The 26,595-nt window shown below is 47.3% G+C and overlaps 2 protein-coding genes across 2 annotated transcripts in view; one reads left to right on the top strand and one right to left on the bottom strand.

The window, feature by feature from the left end:
• rad51b (RAD51 paralog B) overlaps positions 1-26,595 on the top strand; it is an 868,394-nt gene that overhangs the window by 721,335 nt on the left and 120,464 nt on the right.
• On the bottom strand, positions 14,987-25,907 carry LOC140385577 (uncharacterized). The gene is made up of 3 exons (XM_072467880.1): positions 25,797-25,907; positions 21,332-22,370; positions 14,987-15,013 (listed from the first exon to the last, which is right to left on the bottom strand). The coding sequence occupies exons 2-3, from the start codon at positions 22,346-22,348 to the stop codon at positions 14,987-14,989; spliced, it is 1,044 nt and encodes a 347-aa protein (XP_072323981.1). The 5' UTR covers positions 22,349-22,370; positions 25,797-25,907.

The raw sequence follows: 26,595 nt of genomic DNA, 5'->3' as shown, positions 1-26,595 counted from the left end.
AAGAGATTGAGGCATAACTATAGTGTTCAAATGAAGTACCACTCCATTAATGATACTAAGTTCAGATCTTATATTGTAGAACTCCATATATTGACTCCATATATTGACCTCTGGGCCAGTGTGAGTTGATGTTCTTATCACCTCTTGAAGAGTTTGATCCTTCCTGATCACTTTTGGATCTCACGTAGTTTCGTATCTGATACTGGTGGTAGTGTGGAAATAATATTGACATGCAAATCTACGTTAAGGCATCATGATCGGCACAGGCTTGGAGGCCGAAGGCCCTGTTCCTGTGCTGTACTTTTCTTTGTTCTTTGTTTATCTTCAGCAATTTCACTACTAATACTTTGTAACCCCGCTCTCGATAATATATTTGCCTGGCGTGTAGATGAGATTGAAATCATAGCATTGTAACTTCATCATCAATTCTGAATGCACAGAGACATTAGGTTGAGATTCTTGTTGATAATGTTAAGGAAAGGACGGTGATCTGTCTCAACTGTGAAAGTTGGAAGCCCATACACGTAGCCGTGGAATTTCTCCAAGCCTACAACTAAACTCAGGCATTCTTTTTCGATTTGAGCGTACCTCTACTCTCTTGTCGTCATGGATCGTGACGCATATGCGACTAGTTTCCATTTGTCATGCTTGAGTTGCTGAAGAACTGCTCCTGGACCATCTTTTGACGCGTCTGTTGACACTTTAATCCGCTTGGATGGGTCAAAAAAATGTGAGAACTGGCCTGGTGGTTAGTGAAGTCTTGAGCTTCTTCCACTCTTGCTCATATTGCTCCGTCCAAGTGAAATCCGTTGTCTTGTGCAGGAGATCACGTAGATGTGTTGTTTTTGCTGACAGGCTTGGAATGAATTTCCCTAAAAAAATTGATCATGCCCATCATTCTTAAGATGGCTTTCTTGCTATGTGGTATTTGCTTGTTGAGAATTGCTTGGATTTTGTCCTTGTCAGGTTCAATGCCACACAATGAGAGCTTGTCCCTAGGAATGTGACTTCAGTTACTCCAAATTGTCACTTTTGCTTCTTGAGCTTCAGCCCATTTCTCCAGAGGCTTGTTAGAACGTTAAGCAACCTCGTATTGTGCTCTTCTATGGTTGAGCCCCAAACAATGATATCATCCATGCACACACATACACCTTCAAAGCCTTCAATTATGTGCTCCATGGCACGATGAAACATTTCTGATGCTGAAAGTATGGCAAACGGCATTCTCAGAAAGCAATACAGTCCAAATGGCGTATTAAAAGTGCAGTACTTTGTACTTTGTTCCTCTAGCTTTAGCTGCCAGAAACCTTGAGATAAGTGAAATTTCATAAAGAATTGTGCACCAACCATGTCAGATGTGATTTCCTCACACTTTGGTATTTGGTAGTGTTCTCTTTTGATATTCTTGTTAAGATCTTTAGGATGCATGCATATGCGAATATCGCCATTCTTTTTCTTTACACAAACCATGGCGTTTACCCAGTCGGTAGTATCTTCTATCTTTCTGATTACTTTTAATTTTGTCATTCTGCCTAGCTCCTTTTTGAGGTGATCCCGAAGAGGTGCATGTACTCTTCTAGGTGCCTGCATCACAGGTTTTGCATCCTCTTTGAGTTATATCTTGTAGGTGAATGGTAGTGCACCAAAACCTGTGAACACATCACTGAAATTGCAGACAATTTGCTCAAAATCGTTGGAGTACTGCTCCAATCCTTTGTGGATCCTATATAATGAATCCAAGCCCTCGGAAACAATACAGAATGGGAAGGAATAAACTGTTCTTCACCACCACACTCCAGTCACAAGCAATGCCATTTAATGCTTGAACCATTATAAATTCTCAAGAGATATTTTGTGATTTCTTCTAATTGGCTGAATTTTAGATTTTTAAAATCAGCCATGCTGATTAAATTGGCTTTGGCACCAGTGTCTAACTTCAATTGGACAACTGTCCCGTTCACTTCAAGTGATAGCAGCCATTTGTCCTCATCAACCATATTTATTTTAAATGGAGCATCAGTTTGCATTTTTTAAAGTGCTGGAGAATTTTTTGATGTCTCCAAAAAATAATTATTCGCTGTTATTACTCCAACAAATAATGATGTTTCATCACTGGAGACTGTGTCTTCCACTGTGCTGTCTGATCTGGGATTGAGCTAAGAGTAACAATTCTGAGCAAAGTGTTTTTTCCCTTTGCATCTGGAACAAAACTTGCCAAATGCTAGACACTGCCTTAATTTGTGCCTTTGATCACATCTTTTACACAGAAATACTTTGTCCTGATCTTTAACCTGTTTGTTGTTGTGCGAGGAGCTGCAGGAACTTTCCCGCCTTTTTTTGCGAAAAGGGTGACAACCGGAATACTCTTCTCCATGAAGACACCGCCATTACTGAGAAACATTTTAGAATGCTCTGCTGCTTGACAAATATTAACTGTTTGTTCCAAGAACAGCTCCGATTCCCTTAGCAGCCGTTCCCTCAGCTTATTTTCATTCGCACCAAACACAATTTAGTCCCGAATCATGGAATGTTCCACCGAGGAAACTTTAAATCAGTGATGAAATGATCTATGGACTCTTCTGTCTTCTGTAAACGTGGTCTAAACATATAGCTTTCATAAATTACATCCTTTCTGGGGCTGCGATGTTCATCAAATCTTTGAATTTCTTGTTAAAATGTTTTACTATCTTCATTGTTTGCAAATTTAAACATATTAAACACAGCATTGCTTTGGGCCCTGTCACTGTTAGGAGCATTGCTACCTTACACAAATATGATTAATCTTCTAAATTAACTGCAGTAAGAAACAGATTAAATTGTTGTTTAAAGACATGCCACTTACTGTCCACATTACCATGACATCTGAGACTCATTGGTGGCTTCAATTACTCCATGTTATTCATTCTTGCAGTCTGCAAAATCTTCACATCTCTCTGGATCTCGTGACAGGCTTTCTCACTGTTTAATACCATCTATCCCTGGTACCATGTTATGTTCTTGTCGGATGGACTATTTCTATTACAAGAACACTTGTAGCTAAACCTATAAACAATTTATTCACATTAACTGTGGGTGAAATATATACAAAACAACAGATGAATAGCAGTATGAGCATGCACAAGCAACCTCTCTCAGCTCCCTCGTCAGTCTGAGGTCACCGACTCTAACATGCACTTATATGCTAATTAGACTCCTAGTGGCTAGTCGGTGAATTACAGCACAACCATGATAGCACTACACCCAGGCTTCCCCCGGAACGCAGGCACCTTGTCACTGCCACCTTGGCATCGCCAAGGTGCCTGGATGGCACTGCCAAGCTGGCAGGAGTACTGCCTGGCAATGCAAGGGTGCCTGAGTGCCAGGGTGGCACTGCCACGGGTCAGAGGCCGAGGGGGGCCATTCCCATGAAATAAGGGTGGAGGGGGGTTTGAAGGGTGGGACTGTTCAGGGCAGGTAAGTAGAGGCCTCTGGGAGGTTGGGGGGTGACAGGTGGGAGTCCTGGAAGGGAGGTGGTGCTGAAAAGTGGCTTGGGGGGCCTGAAGAGGGGGACTCCCCAGGGACCCCACAGCAGGGTATCCTCACTTGGGGGGTGAGGGACAGTGCCCATATATGTGTGGGGGACCCACAAGCTCACTTAGAGATCGGGCACCCTTTCAAAACGGCGGCCCGATCTCTGGGTTCAGCTCCCAGTGCCAAAAAATATTCTAAGTGTGGGCTCAACCAATGAGAAACTGCCCAGGGCCCAGGAAAATGACTTGGGGCACAACGTGGCCAGAGAATCCCGGGAAAGGCCTCCAGTGGACCTCCCGACAGGCTCTGTGCCTCGCGAAATTCATTGGAGTCCCACAAGACGTCAGAGTCCGAACTCAACTCAAAATGGGTGGGACTGAATGACACGCGTGGATGTAGGTTATAAACCTACTTACTACTTACCTGCCCGGGATCCACCGGCCTCCCTCGATACTCCAACCTCCTCAGGGAGGCTGCAGCTGGGAAGCAATTAGTGCTTATCCACACAAATGTGGACCAGGTGGAACGTCACTCGGGGGGCCTCCCGGGCCATCGGAGACCCCTGGATGGTCAGGATAAGTGCAGGGTGGCTCTCTGGCCCAACCCCTGGAACATGGGCACCATGGGTTTGAAGGGTGGGGGAGTGCAGGGCAGATAAGTAGGGACCTTGGGAAGGTTGAGGGGGTGACGGGTGAGGGTCCTGGAATGACAGGGTGCTGTAAGGGGGCTTTGGGGGGCCTGAAGAGGGGTGCCCCCAGGGACCCCATAGCGGGGTGTCCCCACTTGGGGGAGGTTGTGGGGTAGTGTCCACGTGTGTGGGGGTTGACATTGCCCACGGGTGGAAGGTGTGGGGGACCCATGAACTCACTTAGAGATCGGGGCACCCATTCAAAAAAGCGGCCAGATCTCTGAGTTCAGCTCCGCAGTGCTGAAAAAAATTCTAAGGGTGCGATCTTCCGGCCACGCTGCGCTGCAAAAGCAATTCGCCACGGCGCAGTGTGGCCGGTGAAAGCCGGGAGACCCCACTCCCGGGATCCACCTGGCACGAAATGCGTTGAATCTTGCGAGACGTTACAAGGAGACTCCTTCCCATAATGGAATTCCCGAGGAACCTGAGGCTTTGGGATTCAACCCCCTTGCTTTGGGGCTGTTTGGTACTGGTCCCCACAAACGGAGACCAGAGAGAACGGCACTCATGGGAGTCTGCAAGTGGAATGGAGGCCTCCAGCTGCATGCCCTTTGGGCAGGCTGGTGCCCTGGCCCTGCTGGTGCCACCTGGGTACCCTGGCAGTGCCATCGTACCATTTTTTGCGCACGTGCAATTGGGCCAGGGTTGCCCACCGTGGGTGTTGGGGGTGCGGGGGAGGTTGGTGCATTCGGGCTGGGGGGAGGGCGGGGATTTTTATTGTTGGCTTCGGAGATCAGGACACCACTTAAAAATGGCGTCCTGATCTCTTCGCTACAACTGGAAGTTCCGATGAGCAGAGCTCCCCGGTGTAAAAAACAGGGCTATGTGCCGCCTTGGCCGTGGGTTCCCCGTTTTGGGCCCTTATTCAACTGCGAATGCCAGGAAACACGTGGCTAAACGCGCTCGATTGGGGACTTTCTTCCCTTTTGGGAAGATGGCACCCTAAGTGTGGGCTAAACCGGTGAGAAATTCCCCAGGGCACAGAAAAGTGACTGTCATTGAATAGCAGTGGGGAACGCGCTGAAAAACCCGCCACAAGTTAACTTAGAAACCTTTGGGGCGAATCGTGTCCTTATGTGTCACTGAACAGCGGTGGGGAACTTGCCAGCAGAGCAGGCGGGAAACATCCTGAAAAACCTTCCACAAATGAACTTAGAAATTTTTTCGGAGAAACCTTATCACATTGCTGCTGTTTGCGGCATCTTGCTGCCCATAAATTAGCTGTGGCAAATCATACAACACAGAAAGAGGCATTTACCCCATTGTGCCTGTGCTAGCTCTTTGAAAGAGTTATCCAATTAGTTGCCCTCCTTTACTCTTTCCTAATAGCTCTACAATAATCTCCTTTTCAAATATTGAGCTAAATCCCAGCTTTGAAAATAGTTAACAAAATAGTTGAAGAGCTTTTGAGGAGTGGAATGGACGGGAGGGAAAGAGAACAGAGGTGCAATTCAGACTCTTGCTTGTTAATCACAATTTAGGAGTGTGGTTAAAGCAGGGTTGCAGACCAGAAGGTGTCAGCTGTCATTGTGTGGATACAGCTGAGATGCTCTTTACTGTTACCTGATCCAAAGGGTAGAATGTGTTTTTGAGCTCCAGCAGCCATGGCACATGAGAAGAGGGGGCTTGTGTGAAAGTAGCTTTCCCATATGGGGCACATTACTTTGATACTAATTACAGGGCCTGCTAGTCCGCAGGCTTAAAGCAGATTGAAATTGCCCATTATCCCAATTAGTGTAATGAACAGTCAAATATGGCCCAGCAAGACTGTTTACATCCTTCCAAATGCCTTTAATTGACTCCAGTCATCCACTGAGCCCCTAAAGCTTCCTTAAGATGGGCCTAAGATCTAGAATTTCCTCCCTTAACATTTCCGTCCTCCTTTGAGATGCTTCTTAAAGCCAAGTTTCTAAACTAAGAGTTTGGTCATCTGTCCTGATATCTCTTTGTGTGACTTGGTGCCAAATTATATCTGATAATGCAAGGTGCCATGGGACATTTTACTTAATGAAAAGTGCTATGTAAATGCCACTTTTTGTTTTGTGATAGCTAAGGTTCTGAAGCATGGGATTCTTCAGAGTAAAATACGTTTATGTGTGACGTGGACAGGGATTGTTAGTCTGCTTGAAATTTTTACCTTCCTTTAGCTGAAGACATTGATTCTCGCTGACATTCTACTCAACAGTTGCTGCCGTCGGTCGAATCTTGGCTCTCACTCTAATCCTGAGGCCTGTTCCAGAAAATGAACTGTTCAACTCTGATCTCTTCCACAGTCAAACAGCTTGCAGACACTCATTTTCCATTAGATCATAAAAGGGAGGAGCAGAAGTAGGCCATTCAGCCCATCGAGTCTGCTCTGCCATTCAATGAGATCATGACTGATCTGATATGATAATCCCCAACTCCATTGCCCTGTTTTGACCCCATATCCCAGGTTTCCTGACTGATTAAAAATCTATCTCCGCCTTAAACATACTTAATAACCCAGCCTCCACAGCGCTGCAGTAAATAATTCCACAGATTCACTACCTTCTGAGAGAAAAAATCCCTCCTAATCTGTTTCTTAAATGGGTGACCCCTTACTTTGAGATTATGCCCTCTGGTCCTAGACTCTCCCACGCTGTCAAGCCCACTGAGAATCCTATATGTCTCAATAAGGTTGCCTCTCATTCTTCTAAACTCCAATGAGTACAGGCCCAACCTCCTCAACCTCTCATAATAAAATCTCTCCATACCCAGGATCAACCGAGTGACCCTTCTCTGGACTGCCCCCAATGCCAGTATATCTTCCCTTAGTTAAGGGTACCAAAACTGTTCACAGTATTCCAGGTGTGGCCAAATTGGTGCCTTGCATAGTTTTTGGAATAGCTATTTGGAAAGACTTCCCTATTTTTATACTGCATTCGCTTTGAAATAAAGGCTAACATTCCATTTGCCGTCCCAATTACCGACTGAACTTGCACGCTAGCTACCCTGACATTGCCCATCAAGAATGGTCATTTGTACATCATATTGGAGGATGACCTGTGTCTTTTGAACCACACCCCAGCAAGAGGTTGGCATGAGTATAGACAAAAAGGTGGTCGAATGGATCTGTTTGTTGATTAAATAGAATTCCCAGAATCACAGCATTGTTATGGCGCAGAAGACAGTCATTTGGCACCAGTTCTCCAAATAAGCATTGTGGCTCAGTGCATTTCCCTGCCTTTTCCCCATGCTGCTTTGTTTCAGGGGTCAGTTAGCTCAGTTGGCAGGACAGCTGGTTTGTGATGCGGAGCGATGCCAACAGTATTGGTTCAATTGCCGTACCAGCTGAGGTTATTCATGAAGGCCTTGCCTTCAGAACCTTGCCCCTTGCCTGAGGTTTGGTGACCCTCAAGTTAAAACACCACGGGCGGGATTCTGCAGGAATCGGCGGGGCGGGCAACTCTGGCGCGAAGGAGTGGCGTGATCCACTCCGGTGTCGGGCCGCCCCAAAGGTGCGGAATACTCCGTACCTTCAGGGGCTAGGCCGGCGCCAGAGTGGTTTGCGCCATGCCGGCCAGCGGGGAAGGGGCTTGGCGCAACGCCAACCGGCGCCGAAGGGCCTCCGCCGGCCGGTGTGAGTTGCCGCATGCGCGAGAGCACCAGCGTGTGCTGGCGTCATCCCAGCGAATGCACTGGGGGCTCATCTCCTCGTCGGCCATCGCGGAGGACCACAGCGGCCGACACGGAAGAATAGAGTGCCCCCACGGCACAGGCCCGCCCGCGGATCGGTGGGCTCCGATCGCGGGCCAGGCCACCGTGGGGGCACCTCCCGGAGCCAGATCTCCCCCCCCCCAGGGGCGCCCACTTTGTTGTGGTCTGCTGTGCCCTCCACAACCTTGCACAGCAGTGGGGTGACAAGATGGAGGTTGATGAAGAGGAACATGTGGCCACCTCCGAGGAGGTGCCGGATCAGCAAGGGCTAGAAGATGAGCCCAGGAAGTAACCGGAGGCCCAGACGGAGGTTGCAGGACCGACGGAGTTGGAGAGGGTCCGGCAAGCCCGCAGGGCCATGGAGGCTCAAACCCGCCCGATTCACTTAGGACGTGGCCTGGTCCGTCACCATCCCAACCCCATCTCCCAATCTCCCACGGTGTGCATTACATCACTCCAGGTTGCTGTGATTGTGTAGTCATTGGCCCAGTCAATGACCCAGTGGGTCATTACCGAGGGCAGGGAGGTGATGATAACCCGCAGAGAGCTGAGCGCCAGTGCTCCTCAATCCATGCCATAGTTTGACCCCTGCCTGCCTGCTGAGTGCTTGCTACTGATGTTAAAATGAATGCAAATTAGCTGTGATCGGTTTCTAGCCCTTTCTGGGTGAGATCTTGATCACATCAGCTGGAGCGGGCCGGGAGAATCAGAAACTGTTTTGTACCAACCGCAAATCCCTTTTTGGGCTGTCCGCAATTCTCCCAACATAGCGGGATTTGCACTGGGTCCAACATGGCCAGGGAATCGCCCCCGATGTCTCCTCTTTTGGGCTTTGCTTGACTAAGAGAGAAGGCTAAATTGTGGAAGTGCAGAGAGAGGTCTCAAAAAGAGTGACCGAGTTTGAATACACATGTTCACGGGGCGGGGGCACGGTAGCACAGTGGTTAGCACAGTTGCTTCATAGCTCCAGGGTCTAGGTTCGATTCCCGGCTTGGGTCACTGTCTGAGTGGTGGAGTTTGCACTTTCTCCCTGTGTCTGCGTGGGTTTCCTCCGGCTGCTCCAGTTTCCTCCCACAAGTCCAAAAATATGCAGGTTAGATGGATTGGAGATGCTCAATTGCCCTCAGTGTCCAAAAAGGTTGGGTTGGGTGGGGTTACGGGGATAGGGTGGGGGTGTGGGCTTGGGTATGGTGCTCTTTCCAAGGGCCGGTGCAGACTCAATGGGCAGAATAGCCTCCTTCTGCACTGTAAATTCTATAATACTCTGTGATGTGCCTTGCCTGAGGCTTTGAGGTAGCAGCTGAGCTGCGGTATAGGACAGGGTGTGAGATGTTTGCTTTGTGAAGCACTGCAGTTATTTCAAAGTTCGCAGTTCCTTCATTTAATGGGCAAAAACAAAGTGGGAATGAATCACAGAATGGTATTCACACAAACTCAGAAACCACACAGATGCTCTGACCTATATTACTAAATCAACTACAGTCCTCATCGTTTTCCAATTTATTTTTCAGTCCAAGTGGCTTTTTAACTTTTAAGCAAATCACAACCTCCATGCTTGACAAACACAGCTGCCAACTCTCTGTCTCTTTCCAGGCAGGATTTCGAGAACTTCCCATTTATATTTCCCATCAGTTCTTCCTTTATGGGCAGCAGCAACCTTTTCTCCACCTCCTCCACTCGCTGCTCCACTTCTACATTCAGGGCTCACTTCCCTTGTCCAACAGACCACTGTTCACTTTATTTATTTAGCAAATGCAAATTCCTGAAGCCAATTGATAGCCTCCCCATTTGCTGAGATTAAAGTGATTTGTCTGCCACTTCGCCTGTAAGGGGGATACTTGGTAACGTACAGCATTGTTTGTGTCTTTCTGCAATTGCATAAGCGGTTTGTACTGAGGCCCCAGCAGTGGAGGTTGGCCGCACAGGGGCCCTGCCCTGTCCTGAACCTATTTAGCAAGGATCATGTTGCTGGAGCAGTTGAAAGTCTGCCTTTCAACAATGTGGTTTGTCACGAGGAATTTGTTAGTGACTTCCTGTGCTTCTCATTCCTTGATCCAAAGGATATTTACTGGTGGATCTTGCTCAGGAAGGATGCTCCATATAGGACAATAAATGTATGGGATATTTTAAAAAGGTGATGGAGGAGAAAGGTCATAGTCTGAAGTTGTTGCACTCAACGTTAGGTCCTGAGGGCTGTAAAGTGACCAACTTGAAGATGAGATGCTGCTCCTCCAGGTTGTGTCGGAGCATTGCAATTGGCCAAGGACTGTGGGCATGAGAGCAAGATGCTGAGTTAAAATAGCACGCAACAAGAATTTGTTTTTCTCCCCAGTACACAATCGAGGATTGACTTTTTGTGGTGGGAAACTGCCGGAGTACTCGGCAGTTGTGATCTCGGATCACGCCCCGCATTGGATGGATGTGGTTTTGGAGAAGGGGGCAGCCCAGAGGCCAGGGTGGAGAATGGATGCAGGGTTATTGGCGGACCAGAGCTTCTGTGACAAGATAGGGAAGATGATTGAGGAGTATGTGGAGTTTAATTACATTGGAGAGGTCTCATGGTTGGTGGTCTCTGAGGTTCTGAAGGTGAGGGGGAGGTGATCTTGTTCAAGGCTAAGGTGGATAGGGAGGAGAGGGAGGAACACTTTTGGAGGATGGTGTTCAGCACCGTTTCGGGAGTTTTACATGCGGATATGGAGTCCGGTCCCCTAGAACCCATATTCAGGGTGTCAGATCAGCCGGAACTGCAGGCGGGTGCGAGAGCTGATGTTTTAGCCTTCGCCTTGCCGATTGCTCGTAGGAGGGTCTTATTGGGATGGAGGTCAGCTTCTCCACCTTATGCCTTGATGTGGCGGGGGGACCTGCTGGAGCTTCTGACCTGGAAAAGGTGATGTTTGCTCTGAGAGGGGCGAGTGATGGGTTCTACAATTGTTGGGGTTTGGTCATCATGCATTTTCAGTAGTTGGGGGGGGGGGGGGGGGGGGGGGCACAGTGTTCGGGTAGGCTGGGGGGTCCGGTGGGGTTTTTTGTATTTTTAAACTGTCGAAAATGTATTGAATAAAAATGCGTTTTAATAAAGGCATGCAACAGGAAGGTTGCAGTCAAGCTTGCGGCTGAGGTTGTTTCTAGTTTTGACCTTTGCTGCTGTTTTCTTCAGGTGTTCCCAGAAGGACAGAGCCCTTTCAAGTATCAATCCCACGTAAGTTGGGTTAGGATCATGCTTTAGTCTCTAGCATCCGTGTAGATATACAATTCATTTTTGGCATTATGGAGGTGGAATACACTTAGTATGGTTTCACAGGGATTCAATGTGAGAGGCCATGTGTTACAGTAGGCCGTCATCCTCGTAACATCTTAATTTATGACCTGGCCCAGAGTGTAGAAGATGGAGCTTGGATGGCTCTCCACTGAGAGACTGCGGTTCAATAGCTTGTCCGGCTCATTCATTTAATTGTTGCACAAGGGAGACATAGGCAGCATGGTAGCACAGTTGCTTCACAGCTCCAGGGCCCCACGTTCAATTCCCAGCTGGGTCACTGTCTGTGCGGAGTCTGCACGTTCTCCCCGTGTCTGCGTGAGTTTCCTCCGGGTGCTCCGGTTTCCTCCCACAGTCCAAAGATGTGCAGGTCAGGTGGATTGGCCATGCTAAATTGCCCTTAGTGTCCCAAAAAAATAAGGTTACGTGGGGGTTACTAGATTACCGGGATAGGGTAGATACGTGGGCTTGAGTAGGGTGCTCTTTGTAAGGGCCAGTGCAGACTCGATTGGCCGAATGGCCTTCTTCTGCATTGTAAATTCTATGATCGATTCCGTGGTCGGCCTTTTCTTATGGCTGGATGTGCTGCAGTGGCTCCTCTCATCTGTACCTCTTCCTTGCTGATAAGCCATTCAATAAGTGCACCACAGCTGAGCTCAATTCGCTCTGACCTGTGTGCGCAATCAGGGGTTGTTTTTATACAGCACTTTTAAGCATTGAAAAATTGCACAAAGCTCTTTCAGGGTGATTGGAATGAGGGAGATAGAAAAAAATATGCTGACCCAATGGTTGGAGAGTTGAATGTAAAGGGGATATTCTAGACAGCAAGGCCTGTCTGTCGCACTTTCTAGAAGGGGCCACTGGGGAGGAGCAACAATCCTTAACTGAAGTGGTTTTCCCCAATCAAGTTGTATCACTTAAGATAAAAAAGACTTGGGTTTTTATCGTTCCTATTTGACCAACCGACACCTCAAATCACTTTACAGCGAATGAGGTACTTTTGATGTATAATCACTGATATAATGTAGAAACACGTCAACCGATTTGTGTTCACCAAATCCCACAAGCATCAGTGTGAAAAAGACCAAATAATTGTGATTCTGTCAAGGGGTAAATATTGGGCAGGACATCAAGCTAATTTCCCTGGGAAAACTGTTTTCTTTCAACATTTTCTGTTGTTATGGGCCAGGGTTTAGAAAACTCCGAAGTATATTATGGAGTTCACCTGACCGACAACTGCTTCTTGATTTTGGTTACGATGAGCACGAGAGCCTGCCTTTCAGGTGTTATTCAACGAGCGCTTAGGCGCTTTTAATCAAAAAAACAAGCTTTATCCTAAGAATTTAGTTAACATTTTTATAAACACACACAGTAAGAATTTTTATCAACTACAAACATAAAGACCCCACACATCTACAGTAATCTATGTATAACCCTTAATGAATTCCCCCTTAACTGTTCCAATTCAATAACAAAATCCAAGTAAAACCAGAAACCCCTTTTCAAAGGTGTGGCCGAGCACACGGCACTCTCACTGGTATAAGACTTTTTAGTGATACTCTGTTCCCCTTTTCAAACAGCAGGTTTGAATTCCTTCCAGAAAGCAATGATCTCTTTTAAGTTATCAAGCAGTCTGGAAACAGCTTTTAAAATAAAGATAGAGAGACACTTCTGTAAACCTGTGCAGTTCGAAACCAGTCTAAACTCAAAGCAAAAGTAAAAGTCACAGCCCAGCTCCACCCACACAATGACATCACTGAAGCCATGTGATAAGACAAAAACATTGCTTAAAGGGACACTCCCGTGACACTATGTTTGTTTCAGATTCCAGCATCCGCAGTATCTTGCTTTTAATTAACTTAATTCCCCTATTCAAAATAGTGCCACCTGTTCTTTTACATATTTGAGAGGGCAGAAGGGGCCTCGGCTTAACATCTCACCTGAAAGAGTGTCAGCCTTGAGTTTGGTGCTCAAGTCCTGGAGTGAAACTTGAGTCCAGAACCTCGCAGCTCAGAGGTACAACTGTCACCAACAGAGCTCAGCTGACAAAGACTGAGATCAGCAAAATTCAGTACGGATAGGCCATTAAACCCGGGACCCTTGTTTGTCTGGTTCAGCTACATTGAGTCTTGACCAATTTGAGATTTCGGGGCCAGTTTCACCAAAAGATTTAAAATGGAGGCTAATTGAAGCAAGATGATCCTGTCCCGGCTCGAGACAGGGTTGGAATATCAAGACTGCCTGTCAAAAAACATTTACTGAAACGGTTCCCAGACATCACAAGCTATGAGAGACAGAAAGAAAATATCTTTATACTCTAATCAGGAAGCAATATTTACCATATGTCCTAACCTCTGCTGTATATCATAGAATTTACAGTGCAGAAGGAGGCCATTTGGCCCATCGAGTCTGCACCGGTCCTTACAAAGAGCACCCTACCGAAACCCACGTATCTACCCTAGCCCTGTAACCCAGTAACCCCCACTTAACATGTTTTTGGACATTAAGGGCAATTGAGCATGGCCAATCTACCTAACCTGCACATCTTTGGACTGTGGGAGGAAACCGGAGCACCCGGAGGAAACCCATGCAGACACAGCGAGAACGTGCAGATTCCGCACACAGTGACCCAAGCCGGGAATCGAACCTGGAGCAGTGAAGCAACTGTGCTAACCACTGCTACCATGTTGCCCCAAATGACCCTAACATTGTCTCAGGGCAAAAGTAGCCCAGTAATCAGGGTTTGCAACAAGGGGGCTGGCTGTAAGAGTGGTATTTCACCGTCTTTCTATGCACCATAACAACTGGCAGCAGAGCATAGTATCAGTGGTGAGAGAACTCAAGCCTCGGAGGTAGGCCAAGCCACGACAGCCTGGGAGGTCGGCTGTGCCAGTAGAGTGGCCTACCTCCCAGGCTGTTACTAGCTGCCAGCTCTCCCGGATTTTGTCCTGGAGTCTCCAGAAATTAATGAGCAATTTCTAAGCACTGCTGTGAGTAGCCCGAGAGAAAAATCTTTGGGGCATTAAAATAATTGTATTTTTTTAAAAATTCTCTTTGGACACTGTTGTTATTAGTTAGAAAAATAGCTGGGATAAAAGGCTATTTGACTTGGTGGGACAGCTGGCGCTGGGAGATCTTGTGATGAAACCACCAGAAATGCGTCCAACCAGAGTTGACAATCCTCCACGCCACAGAGGTCTGGAATGTTGACCGCATCATAGTGTGAGTCTCAGAATGGGAAATAGGGAAGTGTCCATTAGTAGAACCAGAAAGGATGGTTATACTGTAACGACCTCTGCTCCTCCAACTAAGGTAACCAGGATTGATTGTAATGGGAACTTTCACTGTATTTCAGGCACTCTATACTAATTGTAAATAAATTGCTTTTCTTTGCAATTGCTTCTTTCAGTAGCTCAGTCTAATCCAGCGATCACCCACAAGCTGTGCTAAGCAGACAATCCCTGCGTTACCTTCCCTCTGCTGACTCCACAAGGCTGGAGTTCCCACGTTCAGTGCAGACCGTGACACGCACAGCACAATGGAAGCACAGCGCACGCTCCATTAGAAACCTGTATTTGCATAAAAGGTTTAGCACCAAACACAGCCTCACAAGAGAGCCTTCTGGTATTTTTTTTCCTCTTTAAAAAAAAGTTACTTGGCAGTAATTAGTTGTGTCCTGACATGCACTTTTGTGCTAGTTAATGTGCAGAGGCACTCTCAGCAACAGGACCACACAAACTGGATGCTCCACCATTGTTCACTGTGACCTTTCCATCTCTCACCTTTGACCTGTGACCAGAACATGATTGTCTGGTTGCAGTTTGTAGGATAACGCTAGACTGGCTGGTGTCACATCATTTCACCACATAAATGGTAGACTTCTAAGAGAAAACAATCAATAATCAAAAGAGGCAGAATGCAGACAACAAAGGGAGCCAAGTGTAGGATCACGTGCCCAGGAGCAATAGCTACACAGACAATCGGGCCTTGTAATTAGCATCCCATGCACACAGGGCCAGGTGCTTCTTCAGAGTACATAGCCTTCAGACTCAATTACTCCAGACTATCATCCATCCTGTGTAAACTCAGCTTATCCGAAACTCTGCTGCCCACATCAAGCCTCACTCATTCATCACCCCTCTCCTGACCTTACTTTTAGGAGATGGCACCTAGTCCCATCAGTGCCTCAGATCTCAAATTTTCATTCTCCCATTCAAATCCCTCCATGACCTCTGCCCCCCACTCCCTCACTCCTCCAGCCCGACAATCCTTCCCTCTCCCATCCTCTGACTCCAGTGATTTCCTCACAACCTTCAACATTGACAGCCCTGCCTTCTTACGTGTGGTTACTTTTTCTGAAATTCCTTCTACGCACACTCCCAGCCCCTCATCTAAAACCATCCGTCAATCACACACCTCGCCCCCCCCCCCCTTTCCACCCATCCCTTGGCCAAGCATTTGGTCAATCAGATAGCAGTGAAAGAAAGGTTTGCATTTCTATTGTGCCTTTCACAATTTCAGAGTTCCCAAAGTGCCTTACAGCCAATGAAATAGTAATTACAGGATTGTAATTACTACATCGCACTTTAGTTACCACAAACGAGTCAGTGGTGAGTGGATAAAGTGAAACTAGTTTTATTACAAAGTAACAAGATGTACAACACTCTTCAGATCCCAGCCAGGTCTGAGGTGTCGGTTCCAAACCTTTTTAAACAAAGATTCTATTCCAAACATGTGGAACAAAACGGTAGCATATACAATTTATTTTAATATTTATTTATTTTTAATAAATTTAGCATACCAGTTAATCTTTCTTCCAATTGAGGGGCAACTCAGCCTGGCCAATCCACTTACCTGCACATCTTTGGGTTGTGAGGGTGGGACCCACGCAGACATGGGGAGAATGTGCAAGCTCCACACGGACAGTGACCCGGGGCCAGGATCGAACCCGGGTCCTCGGTGCCATAGGCAGCAAGCAACACAAACAAAAACACACTCCACAAACTCAGTCCACAGTTTGTACAATTCTTCCCTTTTTTACCGCTTCCAATTCCGCCCCACCGCGACGAACTGTTCCTCAAACATCATCATGAACAATCCCGCCGTATCTCGAAGCCCTCCGCCGAGCCCCTTAACTCAAATGTAACCTTTTCTAATGGGAGGAAATCGCACAAGTCCCCCAGCCAGGCCGCCACCCCAAGCAGTGTATCCGACCTCCAATTTAGCAAGATCCTTCACCGGGCAATTTAGAGGCGAAGGCCACAACATCGGCCCCCTTCCCCTCCGGCAGCTCCGGCACTTCCAACAGCCCAAAGATTACCAGCTTCCCAGTATCTCTCCAACTTCTCGCAGCCCCAGAACATGTGGACATGATTCGCCGATCCCACCCAAACTTCTCACACTCACCAGCCACCCCTTGGAAGAACCCACTCACCCTCTCCCGGTTCATATGTACCGTATGTAACACCTTGAACTGAATCAAGCTCATCCTCGCGTACGAGGAAGTTGAATTCACCATACGCATCGTCTCATACCACAGTCCCCAGCCTATTTCTCCCCCCCCCCAAACTCCTCCTCCCACTTGTTCTTGATCCTCAACACCTGCACCGCACCCCCCTCCCCCCACAGCTTCCCCAACTACCCATATATATCCCCAATCCTACCCTCCCACACTCATCCGGGAGCAGCAATTGCTCTGATAAGGTGTACTCCGGCAACCTGGGAAAAGCCCTCCACTCAAAGTCCCTCATCTGCATATATCTACTAAATTCACTCCCCCTCGGCAACTTAAACCCCTTCTGCAACTCATCCAGACCTGCAAACTTCCCTTCCAAGGACAAGTCCCTCGCTCTCACCAGCCCCGTCTCCCTCCACTTCCTACACATCCCCATCCATCTCCTCTGGTTTAAACCTCTGGTTCCTGCACAGCGGTGTCAACACCGACATCCCCTCCAACTTAAAGTTAGATTATTATGAAGTGTCTCCGCAGCTGATTCCACAGCCTGACCATAGACTGTACCATTGGGCTCCCCGTATACTTCCCCGGAGCTAGTGGCAGCGGAGCCATCACCAAAGCCCTCAAACTAGAACCCCTACAGGACTCCTCCAATTTGACCCACTCCACCCTCTCCCTCCTTCACCCCACCATGGCCTCACCTTCTCCACATTCGCTGCTCAATAATAGTGCAGCAGGTTTGGGAGCATCAACCCTTTCTGCCTCTGTCTCTGTAGCCGGGCCCACTTTACCCTTGGCACCTTCCCTGCCCATATAAACACCCAAATCATTGTCTCCAACTTCTGGAAGAAGGCCTTACTGAGAATGATCGGGAGGGTCTGGAAAGCAAGCATAACTTTGGTATTCATCTTTATCACCTACACCCTCCCTGCCAGTGTCAGGTGCAATGTATCGCATCTCTTAAAATCCCCCCTAATCTCCCCCACCTGTGCATCATTGCCCATTCCCTCATCACCTAAATCCCCAAATACCTGAACCTTTCACTAGCTACCTTAAAGGGCAACGCCCCCAGCCCCGCCACATTCACCGGAAACACCTCCCTCTTCGCAACATTTAACTTCTACGCAGAGAAGGTCCCAAACCTCTCCAATATTCCCATAATCCTACCCATACTCTCCAGCGGGTCCGACACAAACAACAACATGTTGTCCGTGTACAAAGACACCCTGTGCTCCTTCATACTTCCCTACCGCTCCACTTGTAGATCTCCAAATTTCTTTCTCTGTCAGTCTGGCCTCAATAAAAGTTGAGACGGATTCGCACGTAAACAGAAGTTATTTATTTAGCTTGCAAGCTTGAATCATCTTACAGAAATGTAAGAGACATCCAGCTTCTTACATCCCAGAAAACGACTGAACTAAAAGACAAAGGGATCTCTGCAAAATCAATTCAAATGGTATCAAGTTTCACATACTCGACGGACATAGGTCAGCCTATGTCCCTCCTGACCTGTTCGATCTATTCTGATTGGCTCACTTCCAATCCCTTTCTCTGGCCCCTATCAATGCAGCATCACTCTCATAGACCCACCTCTTCCTGCTTTTTCCATGCGGTCTCAAATTCCTTTGTCCCTAACTGCAAGAATCAAAGTGGCTTATTTCTACATTACATTAACTAGTAACTCTAAAGTAACTATTTTATATCACATTCGTCATTCCCTCCTTTTATCATTCCATGATAACCGAACTATCCAATCTATAGCTACGGTCCCTCATCTAAAAAGATCTGTCGCTGCATTTCCAATTCCTGTCTTAGCCCCCCTTCATCATGGATTTTAACAGTTAAATTTTTTTTCTCGGTGATTGGGGCGGTGATCTGATCTAGTGCACCCCGCATTCTACCCATCACACATTTAAGGATGGCCAGGCCCACAAAGATGCAGCCGATAGCTACCACTAGATACATGGCCATATTTATCAACCAGTCCTTCCATCCTCCAGATCCCCAGTTACCCCAAGAGTCAGGATCCTGCATCCCGTCCAAGTGATCCCGTATGCGATCCATAAATGTAGTAATGTTAGCGGTCAAGTCCTGAACACCCATGATACACTTTTTTTTTATAAATGTTTTATTGAAATTTTTTTCCCAAACAACAATTTTTCCCCTCTTACAAAGCAAACGCAACAATAACAATACAGAAATTTTAAACAATACACAAGTAACAAAACCCCTTTATCTTTGACCTAAACTAAACCCCCCCTCCCCCCCCCCCCCCCCCTCCCCCTGGGTTGCTGCTGCTGGTCATCTGTCTTCCCTCTAACGTTCCCCTAGGTAGTCGAGAAATGGCTGCCACCGCCTGGTGAACCCTTGAGCCGATCCTCTCAGGGCAAACTTTATCTGCTCCAGTTTAATGAACCCCGCCATATCATTTACCCAGGCCTCCAGTCCGGGGGGTTTCGCCTCCTTCCACATGAGTAGGATCCTGCGCCGGGCTACTAGGGACGCAAAGGCCACAACGTCGGCCTCTTTCGCCTCCTGCACTCCCGGCTCTTCCGCAACTCCAAATAGAGCTAACCCCCAGCCTGGTTTGACCCGGGCCTTCACCACCCGCGAAATCACTCCCGTCACTCCCTTCCAATACCCTTCCAGTGCCGGGCATGCCCAAAACATATGTGCGTGGTTTGCCGGGCTCCCGCCACACCTCCCACATTTGTCCTCCACTCCAAAGAACCTGCTCAATCTTGCTCCCGTTATGTGTGCTCTATGTAGCACCTTAAATTGAATCAGGCTAAGCCTGGCGCATGAGGAAGAGGAATTTACCCTGCTTAGGGCATCAGCCCACATACCCTCCTCTATCTCCTCCCCTAGTTCTTCTTCCCACTTTCCTTTTAGTTCGCCCACCGACTCCTCCCCCTCTTCCCTCATCTCTCGGTAAATCTCTGACACCTTGCCCTCTCCGACCCACACCCCTGAAAGCACCCTGTCCTGTATCCCCTGTGTCGGGAGCAATGGAAATTCCCTCACCTGTTGTCTAGTAAATGCCCTCACCTGCATATATCTCAAGAAATTTCCCCGGGGCAACTTATACTTTTCCTCCAATGCTCCCAAGCTCGCAAAAGTCCCATCTATAAATAAATCTCCCACCCTCCTAATTCCCAACTGGAACCAGCTCTGAAATCCTCCATCCATTCTTCCTGGGGCGAACCTATGGTTGTTCCTGATTGGGGACCCCACCAGGGCTCCCCGCACCCCTCTCTGTCGCCTCCACTGTCCCCAGATATTCAATGTTGCCGCCACCACCGGGTTCGTGGTAAACTTTTTAGGTGAGATCGGTAGCGGCGCCGTCACCAGCGCCTCTAAACTCGTCCCTTTACAGGACTTTCTCTCCAGTCTTTCCCACGCCGCTCCCTCACCCTCCATCATCCATTTACGTATCATTGCCACATTGGCGGCCCAATAGTAATCGCCCAAGTTCGGTAGTGCCAATCCTCCTCTGTCCCTACTACGCTGAAGGAACCCCCTCCTTACTCTCGGAACTTTCCCTGCCCACACGAAGCTCGTGATGCTCCTGTCTATTTTATTAAAAAAGGTCTTAGTGATTAGTATAGGGAGACATTGAAATACAAATAAGAACCTCGGGAGGACCATCATCTTAATTGCTTGCACCCTGCCCGCCAGCGATAGAGGCTGCATGTCCCACCTCTTGAAGTCCTCCTCCATTTGTTCTACCAACCGTGTCAGATTAAGTCTGTGCAAGGTTCCCCAGCTCCTAGCGATCTGAATCCCCAGGTATCGGAAGTTTCTTTCCACTTTCCTTAGAGGCAAGCCTTCTATCTCTCTACTCTGGTCCCCTGGATGTATCACAAATAATTCACTCTTTCCCATGTTTAGCCTATACCCGGAGAAATCCCCGAACCCCCTCAAAATTCGCATAACCTCTATCATTCCCCCCGCTGGGTCCGACACGTATAACAATAGGTCATCCGCATATAACGAGACTCGGTGTTCTTCTCCCCCTCTAATCACCCCTCTCCATTTCCTGGAGTCTCTCAACGCCATGGCCAGAGGTTCAATTGCCAACGCGAACAACAATGGAGACAGCGGGCATCCCTGTCTTGTTCCCCAATATAGTCGGAAATACTCCGATCTATGTCGACACCCATGATACACTTGCCCTGTACTATGGCGCATACCCCACCCTCACGGGCCAGAAGATAGTCAAGAGCATACCGGTTCTGCATTGCAAACAACCGTAGCTGAGACAACTCCTTAGTTATTGCCCCGAGGGCTCCCAAGGTTTCATTTCCCAAGATGGTAAGGCCGCAAATAAAATAATTCCGATCACTAACAGCCAAGGAACCCCCCACACCTCCCAGTGTCAATACGCTCAGAATGCCCCACCCGGCTGAGTGGCCCCGGTTGGGTGCAAGAACCTGAGGTTTTTTCCAGTTCTCGCAAAATTCAGCAGAGACTGCCCGGCGTGCTAACTGATTATGCAGGTTCCACGCCGAAGGGCAGGGGACTGTGGTAGGGACTAGAGTCCCTATAGCAATTCGGCGGGGAAATGGGGTGACAAAACGTTGGTCGCCGTACCATTAAATAAAAAGTAGTATCCTTGTTCCGTGTGGAGACTAGCATCACAATCAGCATATCGGTTGCGTAAGGACCTCCCAGTAGCCCAGTTTATCCAATTTTGAAATGCCCATTCGGGCCGCCCAGCAATGCAGAAAGCCCTATTCCCAACAGTGATATGAGAGACATTCGCCCAGCCACAAAGGAGCTGGAGGCCAGCGTTCAATGGAACGCAAGTGGTGTTATAACAAACGCATTGGCCAGACGCCTGGGTGATATGGCACCTCCTGTCCGTACAGGTGGGAAACAGACATGTTATATTTGTGTCCACCTCTACCAGCAAACAGCCATATCCTTCACTGCTGAAGCAATTCTCGTACGACCGGGAATCCCTATTGGGAGTGAAGTGGCTAGGTATGTACGCCCTCCACCGTCGCAGCCTATCGTACTGTGAATGGGAATTATCCCGAGGGAGGGGAAGGCAAATAGCCGGTGGTGCTGAATCTGGATCGTAAGGAAGAGTGACGTGCTCGGGCAATGGCTCGGAACGCTGACAATGAACCACCGTTTGGGGAGTGCCCCAAAGCGGTGAAACAGAAAATAACCTAGACACCGCTGCGGGGTTTGGGTAGCAGACAACCCGTCCCTGGCCATACAGACGGTGGTAAATCTGGTAGAAGAGATTCATACTACCCGGGTTTTCCTCAGTTTGGCCTTTAATTAACTTAAGTGCATCTCCCGGTAACCTACGTTCTAGCTGTACTTCCCTTCTCACACGCCCCGTCCTCTCTCTAGTCCCTTTCTCTTTCTCATGGTCTCTTCCTACACTCTTCTGACAGCCTGATGTTACCTTTATTGTACCACTTTTAACACATCCAAAATCAAATTTACATGTATTCCAAAAACAAGGCAATGTCCATATAATGTTCCCTTCCCATCGCCGGGACCGGTGCAGCTGCTTCATGACTCCCGCATTCTCCTTAACTTTGATGACCTTCCATGAGTCGATACCATGTCCTCGTATATGGGGGCAGTGAAGAACATCACCTTTGCATAGGTGATGTATCCTTGTAGATTGGTTGGGGCTACACAGATACATAAAATTCCCCTTTTCCATGTCCATCGCCAATAACACGCCAAGCGAAGTGAGGCCAAATATCAGACAGACGATGCGTAGCCACTCCATCATGCTCCACACCTGTAAAATAGCACTGTAGAAGGGAGGCAGATTAGTATCCGACCTTTTACAGTAGTGGAGATGGACTCAATTTACAGTGATGTAGGTGGACCCAAGCACTTCGCCCCTCCACTTTAACTGCTGTGGGGGTGGTAAGGAGAACTTGGAAGGGCCCGTCCCATCGCGGCTCCGACCCCTTCCTAGTCCAATTTTTGACCATGACATAACTACCGGGCTGGACTGAAAGTGAGCTAGGTACTGGGGCAATGGCTGGTGAGCCGCACGGACTGGGCCATGGAGTTCCTTGAGCACTTGCGTAAGGGCTAGAACATAGGTGGTCATTTCTTCAGTCATCTGATGAAACTGAACCCGTCTGGGAACCTGCAGGCTCCAAGGAGTTCTAAGAGGCCTGCCATAAAGAATCTCGGCGGGAGAGAGCCGGGCTGGTCCCGCAGGTGTAACCCGCAGCTGGAAGAGGGCAACGGGGAGCAACTTAAGCCATGTCAGTCCCGTGTCTGCTCTTAATTTAGCCAATTTAGTTTTGAGGGTCTGATTGTGTCTCTCAACCACCCCGGCTGCCTGCGGTCTGTAAGCACAGTGTAACTGCTGGTGTATGCCCAACTGGGAGCAAAACTCCTTGTTAATTTGTCCAATAAAATGAGGCCCATTATCAGAACTTAGCTGAGCTGGTATACCGTACCGGGGAATGATTTCCCTCATCAAGACTTTAACCACAGTAGCAGCTTTACTATAGATAGTCGGATATGCCTCGACCCATCTGCTGAACACATCCACAATGACCAAAACATATTTGTAACATTGACACCTTTCCAACTCAATGTAATCCATTTGGAGCGTCTCAAAGGGACCACTGGGCAACGGGGTTTGCCCCTTCCCACAAGGGATACCTTTTCCGGTGTTATATTGCTGACAAATCAAACACCGATTACTGATACTTTGGGCCAACCCCTGCATTTTAGGGTGCCACCAAGTGTCCAGCAACAAATCACTAGTCCCTCGAGCCCCACAATGAGTTGCAAAGTGTACACATTCGATGACCCATAAAGCCAGTACATCAGACATACAAGTCTGATGTGCAGGCGTGGTCCATAAAGAGGAAACAGAATCATATGTACAACCTAACCGTTTCCACATTTGTTTATCACTCTCAGGAGCGCCCTCCTGTAACCTTATGACGTCTGGCATTGGCTTGTCAGAAGCAGACACATTCATAGTAGATCGTTTAGTCTGACTTAACATTTTAGGCACCATCACTTGCTGAATTTGTGCGGCTGTGCGTGCTGCACAATCTGCTCGTTCATTACCAACGTCAACTGGGGTTGTACCATTCGTGTGGGCAGCGCATTTAATAACGGAAATCTGCGCTGGCAGAAGGAGGGCCTGCAGTAGGTCATTAACTAAACCCCGGTGGGATATTTGACCACACATAATCATGTCAGGTTGTTCTGACGAAATGTCACTCAAATCGCCCCTTATTGTGGTAGTTTCCTGAATCAAGGCTAAACAGTCGTGGCCAGGTGCGTCTTCATGGACAGGGGGACCACTAAGAAAACAGGCTGGATTGATAGTGGTACAGTATTTAAATGTCAGACGTGGATTGTTCAAAAGGTATATCTCATACCTATTCTGACGAGCTGCGGTAAGATGCTGACCATTCGCCCCATATCCCTGGCATGGTACTGGTCATGGACCTGACGTGTAATATGAGGGCTTACCGAAGCTGACTGTGGCCATAAATGTGGTGATATTGTAACAAAATCGGCTGTACCTTCTTTTCCCGTGACTGTGGCTGTAACCTTGACTGGCCATTCGGTCTCAAGTAATGGCCGGTATTTGTCCTCCAACTCCCTGTTTCGTCCAGTTCTGTCATAGGCCAGGGTAACGTGATGCAGTGACTGTTCAATGTCTAACGTCCACCACTGGGGGGTGATAGAAATATAGCACTGTTGTCTCATCCTCCTCTTCGCTGATCCACCCACCCAAAGTCACTATATTGGAGCTCCTGCTGGTAAACTACCATTTCTGCCGCTTGTTGGGATCGCAGATCATCCTTTTTCATTACATACTCAGTCTTAACCTTTGTAACTGAGCCTCCTTCTTGGCCTACACCCTCCTTCCAGTAAAATCTGACTGCCCTTGCCATCTGGGAAGGGTCGTTCTCTGTCCAATTCATGTTATTACATTTCACAGCAGTAACCACAGAAGGTGGTAGGCAATGCATTAACATAGCACAGTATTGAGGGGAATTCTGACCATTTTGATACAGCAAATCGCCTGACTGCCCCCGGTAGATTTCATTAAAACGCCCCAGAAATTCCTATGGCTCGTCAATCTTCCTAGGTTTTAGGTCTAAGATAACAGAAAGATTTATGGGCCTTTGAAATGTGCTATTCAACGCATTCAAGATCTGTGTCCTTCTTTTCTCTATTTGCTCTCTTTTTTTTTAACTTAAAAATGTTTGAAAATTCAAATTGAATTACTGCAACTTGCAAGCTTAGCTCTGATCTCAACTCAGAACTAAATTTACAATTTGCTTAACACAAACTTGTATAACATTTACAACTTAATTATTCCTTTATCTTAACAATTTTTCTTTTAACAAGTTTTTTTTCTGTTACATACACATAAGTATTAGCAAAATCAACTATCATCTCCAGATTGACACTTTTTAAAATGGTGTCCATGATCTTCTTTAAGTTTCTATTAATCTCCAGATAAAGTGAGATAAACCTTATTTCAAGTAAGTAAAATTTAAGATTCTGGCAATTTCAATCAATTGCTTTCGAAAATAATAACTTTTATCAAAGAGGTGGAGAAACCCACTGGTTTCCTTTAATTAATTCAAAACGTAACTTTGCTGGTGTTCACTGACTCAAAGGAAAGGTATCCGATTACACTATGGCTGCTGCTGTTATCTCAAAGCCTGAGTGAGAAGCACTGTCTGTTTTCAACTCCGCCTGCTGCTGTTAACCCTTTGAGAGACTTCTGCTTCAACCAATATGCAGCATTCCTCACAATCTCAACTAGACCTCGGAACTTTACAGTCCAAGGAGACAATTTTAGCTTAATCAACTATATATTTAAAACACTCACACATAGAGTTGAACCATCTTCAGATTTAAAAACAGTTATACTGGACTGAACCTTCATTAATTAAGTCCCATCAGCCTCTGAACCCTGATAATAGACTGAACCTTCATTAATTAAGTCCCATCAGCCTCTGAACCCTGATAATAGACTGAACCTTCATTATTTAAGTCCCATCAGCCTCTGAACCCTGATAATAGACTGAACCTTCATTATTTAAGTCCCATCAGCCTCTGAACCCTGATAATAGACTGAACCTTCATTATTAAAGTCCCATCAGCCCAAAACCCTAACCCAAGCCGAAACAACAATATGAAATCCCATCAATTAAAGTGCTAATCCCCAGACTGACCTGTGATTTCGTCGAGGCGGTCTTTCTGTGCCAACCGCGAGTGACCAGACTAATCAGACGATAAGAAGAGGGGAACAATCAATGCGCGGTCGTTTTCCAGTTCTACATTGAGGGCCCTTTGTTCCCCATCTTCCTGTTCATAATCAGTCTAATTCTGATTTCGCAGTTGGATAAGGATCGCCCAGAGAAATCCCGGTTTTCGGCACCAAATGTAGATCTCCAAATTTCTTTCTCTGTCAGTCTGGCCTCAATAAAAGTTGAGACGGATTCGCACGTAAACAGAAGTTATTTATTTAGCTTGCAAGCTTGAATCATCTTACAGAAATGTAAGAGACATCCAGCTTCTTACATCCCAGAAAACGACTGAACTAAAAGACAAAGGGATCTCTGCAAAATCAATTCAAATGGTATCAAGTTTCACATACTCGACGGACATAGGTCAGCCTATGTCCCTCCTGACCTGTTCGATCTATTCTGATTGGCTCACTTCCAATCCCTTTCTCTGGCCCCTATCAATGCAGCATCACTCTCATAGACCCACCTCTTCCTGCTTTTTCCATGCGGTCTCAAATTCCTTTGTCCCTAACTGCAAGAATCAAAGTGGCTTATTTCTACATTACATTAACTAGTAACTCTAAAGTAACTATTTTATATCACATTCGTCACACTGACCTTCTAAGAGCTATCGCCAAGGGCTCTATTGCCAGCGGTAACAACGGCGACAGCGGACACCACTGTCTCGTTGCTCTGTGCAGTTATTTGTACGTATACTTTCCACTGGGGCGACATACAGCAGGCG

Source organism: Scyliorhinus torazame, chromosome 2 (genome assembly GCF_047496885.1).
Source record: "Scyliorhinus torazame isolate Kashiwa2021f chromosome 2, sScyTor2.1, whole genome shotgun sequence".
In the NCBI taxonomy this organism is placed as follows: Eukaryota; Metazoa; Chordata; class Chondrichthyes; order Carcharhiniformes; family Scyliorhinidae; genus Scyliorhinus; species Scyliorhinus torazame.
The sequence above is the reverse complement of the archived record's forward strand: the minus strand, read 5'-3'. Positions and strand labels throughout refer to the sequence as shown.